The following is a 3,621-nucleotide window of genomic DNA, read 5'->3' as shown; positions in this document are numbered from 1 at the left end:
AATTGTTAATTGGGAAGTTTATCCCAGCTAAGGTAATACCAAGACAACCGCTGGCTCGCATTTGGCTGCCCCTCATGAGTATCAAGCCAAGTTGACCGGAGCTGATTCGTAGTCTCCAGAGTTTAAACCCGCTGATTCCGATGCATGACTGGGTTGTCATTAAGACTGAGGAGTCGCAAAAGAACAGCGCGTCTTATCTTCTGAGGATCTGCGAAGTCAGCTGTGGGGCTTTCGATAAAGCCGAATATAAGCTTCGTTTTGGCATTAGAAATGTCAAAATTAAGGTTCTGCAGAGTCAGAGTCAGTGGGACCTCCGGCGAGGTGCCGGACTGACTGACCGACCGACCGACTGACTGTCCAGGATCTTTCACGAATTAAAAACATGCTGCGCGTCATTCAGGTTAATCTGAAGCAGTCGAAATGTGCCCCGGATAACCTGAGAGTTTTCCTGAGGGAGGAAAACTTCGATGTGGGCATGATCCAAGAACCCTGGGTAAATGGCCTTCAAGTGAGAGGCCTCCGAGACAGCCAATATGACCTTTTTTATAGGCCCGTCAGTTCGAATCAAGGTAAGCCAAGAACATGTATTTTATCTAAAAAACACTTAAAAGCTTTTTTGTGTCCCAACTTTAGCACCTCTGATTTAACAGTTATTAAATTAGAGGGTTCAAATACCGACAGCTTACTTTTGGCCTCGGCGTACATGGCACATGACCAGCAGTCACCGCCGGATGAAGTACGCAGACTGACATCTGAAGCCAATACATCAAAGACTAGCCTACTCATTGGGTGTGACGCAAATGCGCGTCATACACTATGGGGTAGTTCAGAAATCAACGAACGAGGTGAGTCATTATTTGATTATATTATCGAAAATAACCTTACTATTTGCAACCTTACTCCAACCTTCACTTTCCCGAGTTCAGGTAACTATGAAGGGTGGGAGGATGTACTAGATCTTACTCTCATAAATAATTGCTCCGATTTGCAGGTCTTTTTCAGATCCTCTTCCAACTTAATTTTGAAACCAAAATCCCAACCCCTTATAGAAATCCCAAAAGAATTGACTGGAAGAAATTCAGTCAAATTTTTAGCGCAAAGCTACGCAGCATACCTAATCTGAGCACAGATACGGTTGCGGATCTTGAGTCAAATGTTTTGACCTTTGAAAGATCGATGATCACTGCCTCCAAGGCTTCGTGCCCGGTAAGACATAGTAGCAAAACTTTTCCTCCTTGGTGGAATGAAGACTTGTCTAATCTAAGGAAAATGACTAGAACAATCTTCAACATCTGCCATAAACACAAATTCTATGAACCCTGTAAGGACTGCTTAAGAGTCTATAAGCGTACTACATCCAAAAGAGAAAGCTGGGAGGAATACTGCCATTCCATTGAAGATATAAAGGACTCCGCCAGGCTAAGCAAAGTTCTATCGAGGGAACACACCAATCCCTCGTTCCTTAAAAAGCTTGACGGATCCTGGACTATATCTCCAGCTGAGTCCCTGGAACTACTGATGACTACTCATTTTCCGGGGTGTGAAGATAACACCTCTGAAGTGAAAATAAATCCCACTTTGCTGTCACTTACGACTGAACATGTTTACTCCCTGATAACAAGAGAAAATATAGAAAATAAGTCTCCAGGCCCTGATGGTATTCTGCCTATCAAGCTACAAAAGCAGCAAGACATAGCAGTTCCGTGGCTTGAAAAAATCTCTAAAGGCTGCCTTCTTAACCATGTGCCCAAGTCGTGGAGACAAGTAAGCGTGGTTTTCATTCCCAAAGTGGGCAAAAGAGGGCATGAATCCGCGAAGGATTTCCGGCCAATGAGTTTAACATCTTTCCTGTTTAAAACCTTGGAGAGAATTCTTGAAACTCATATTAGAGAGATCTTTAAAAGATGTCCTTTGGAGAGTTCGCAGCATGCTTACATGAGGGGCAAATCTACGTAAACAGCCCTCCATGAAGTCGTTCGAACAATTGAGAACTCGATCCACCTTAAGGAATATACTCTAGCTACCTTCTTAGATGTAGAAGGAACAATGTCCTAACGGAATCTATTCTCGAGGCCCTAGTGACTTTTGAAGTAGAAGACTACATCAGAAGTTGGATTATTTCAATGCTAAAAGAGAGAAGAATTCAAGCAAGTTTAGGAAATTCACACTGTTTTAAGTGCGTCAACAGGGGTACGCCTCAGGGTGGCGTTCTTTACCCCCTTTTATGGCTCCTTGTCATGAACAATATCCTCGTGAAGCTTGAGAGAAGTGGAGTGAAGGCAGTGGCTTATGCGGATGATCAGGAAAGTTTTTACCCGTGATCAGCGAAATCACTGACACGGCTTTGAGAAAAGTTAGCAACTGGGCTACGAGCTGTGGCCTAGGAGTTAACCAAAGTAAAACGGAACTGATGCTTTTTACAACTAAAACCAAAATCCCTGCCTTCCCTCTACCTCAGCTTAACGGCCAAATCTTATCACTTTCTTCTAGCACAAAATATTTAGGTGTAATTTTGGACACTAAACTGTGCTGGAAGCTAAATATAGAAGAGCGGGTTAAGAAGGCGAGCATTGCTTTCTATGCCTGCAGTAAAACCTTTGGGAAAAAATGGGGTCTTAAATCAAAAATGATTTTATGGACTTGCACAGCGGTTGTACGACCCATTCAGCTTCCCGTCGAGAACAGACTGGGAAGAGGGCATTGTGACGAGAGACTTCAACACTTGCATTTTCACTGATGGCTCAAAATGGACTGTGGGTTCGGTGCGGGTGTCTATCATGAATCCCTTAATATTTCAAAATCCTTTCGACTTCCAAATTTTGCAAGCGTGTTTCAAGCAGAATTACTGGCAATTAAGGAAGCTTGCAAAGTACTAAGAATAAATTTAAATCAAACCCAGGATGTAGCTATACTAACAGATAGTCAGGCAGCTATAAAAGCAATTTCTTCATTTGATTTGATCTCCAGATCCAGAAAAGATTTTAGCAGAATCGTTGCGGTGTCTACAGGATAGGGGAACACGCAGCAAAGCTGGGTATACCACACAATACTTGCTGTCGCAGCTGTTTGGACCAGCAAGAAAAAGAAACGGTCTTCCATTTTCTATGACAATGTCCGGCCCACGCTATGACATAGATAACATCTCAGAATCAAAGACTTGATATCGTTCCTCAACGCAACAAAGTGGATTTAGGACTTCCCAAACACTTGTCTTTCCTCTTAAAATCAATCTAAATTCTATCTTTAAATAAATCCATTTATCACTCATAGGTTCTATGATTTTTGGTATCAAAACGGCGCATTCTGCACTAATTGGGTCATAAACCTCGGTTGCTTTGACCGCCATCTCTACCTACCTACCTACGTGCGACACCAGTCATGCATTTCATTTAACTTGACCAATCTAAGCATTTCCTAACTAAATTTTAATCAAGTTTGTACTTTGTGTAATTCTTAATTAAATTTCTATATTTATAAAAATGAATGTACTTGGGACAGTTGTGGATGTGCTCATAAATGGTTTCTCAAAGTAGCTACATACCTATGTAGTTCACGAATTAGGGATCACTCTAGTAAACACTTTTTCTAATATGTCTTAAATTGCTATAGGATCATGAATAA

General features: G+C 41.8%; 1 protein-coding gene across 1 annotated transcript; it reads left to right on the top strand.

Moving 5' to 3' along the window:
- The first annotated feature begins 382 nt into the window (after window positions 1-382).
- Window positions 383-3,621, top strand: LOC129909400 (uncharacterized). The gene is made up of 4 exons (XM_055986490.1): window positions 383-569; window positions 612-926; window positions 992-1,764; window positions 3,610-3,621. Exons 1-4 carry the CDS (start codon window positions 383-385, stop codon window positions 3,619-3,621), a joined length of 1,287 nt encoding a protein of 428 aa, XP_055842465.1.

This window comes from Episyrphus balteatus, chromosome 1 (assembly GCF_945859705.1).
Source record: "Episyrphus balteatus chromosome 1, idEpiBalt1.1, whole genome shotgun sequence".
NCBI lineage: Eukaryota > Metazoa > Arthropoda > Insecta > Diptera > Syrphidae > Episyrphus > Episyrphus balteatus.
This window is presented reverse-complemented; position numbering and strand designations above follow the sequence as displayed.

What these genes read in the sequence shown, in the direction of transcription:
- LOC129909400 (XM_055986490.1), top strand. Translation starts at nt 383, where the DNA reads ATGCTGCGCGTCATTCAGGTTAATCTGAAGCAGTCGAAATGTGCCCCG. An exon ending in GCCCGTCAGTTCGAATCAAG is followed by an intron (nt 570 to 611) that starts GTAAGCCAAGAA and finishes AACACTTAAAAG; the next exon opens with CTTTTTTGTGTCCCAACTTT. An exon ending in CTTCACTTTCCCGAGTTCAG is followed by an intron (nt 927 to 991) that starts GTAACTATGAAG and finishes TCCGATTTGCAG; the next exon opens with GTCTTTTTCAGATCCTCTTC.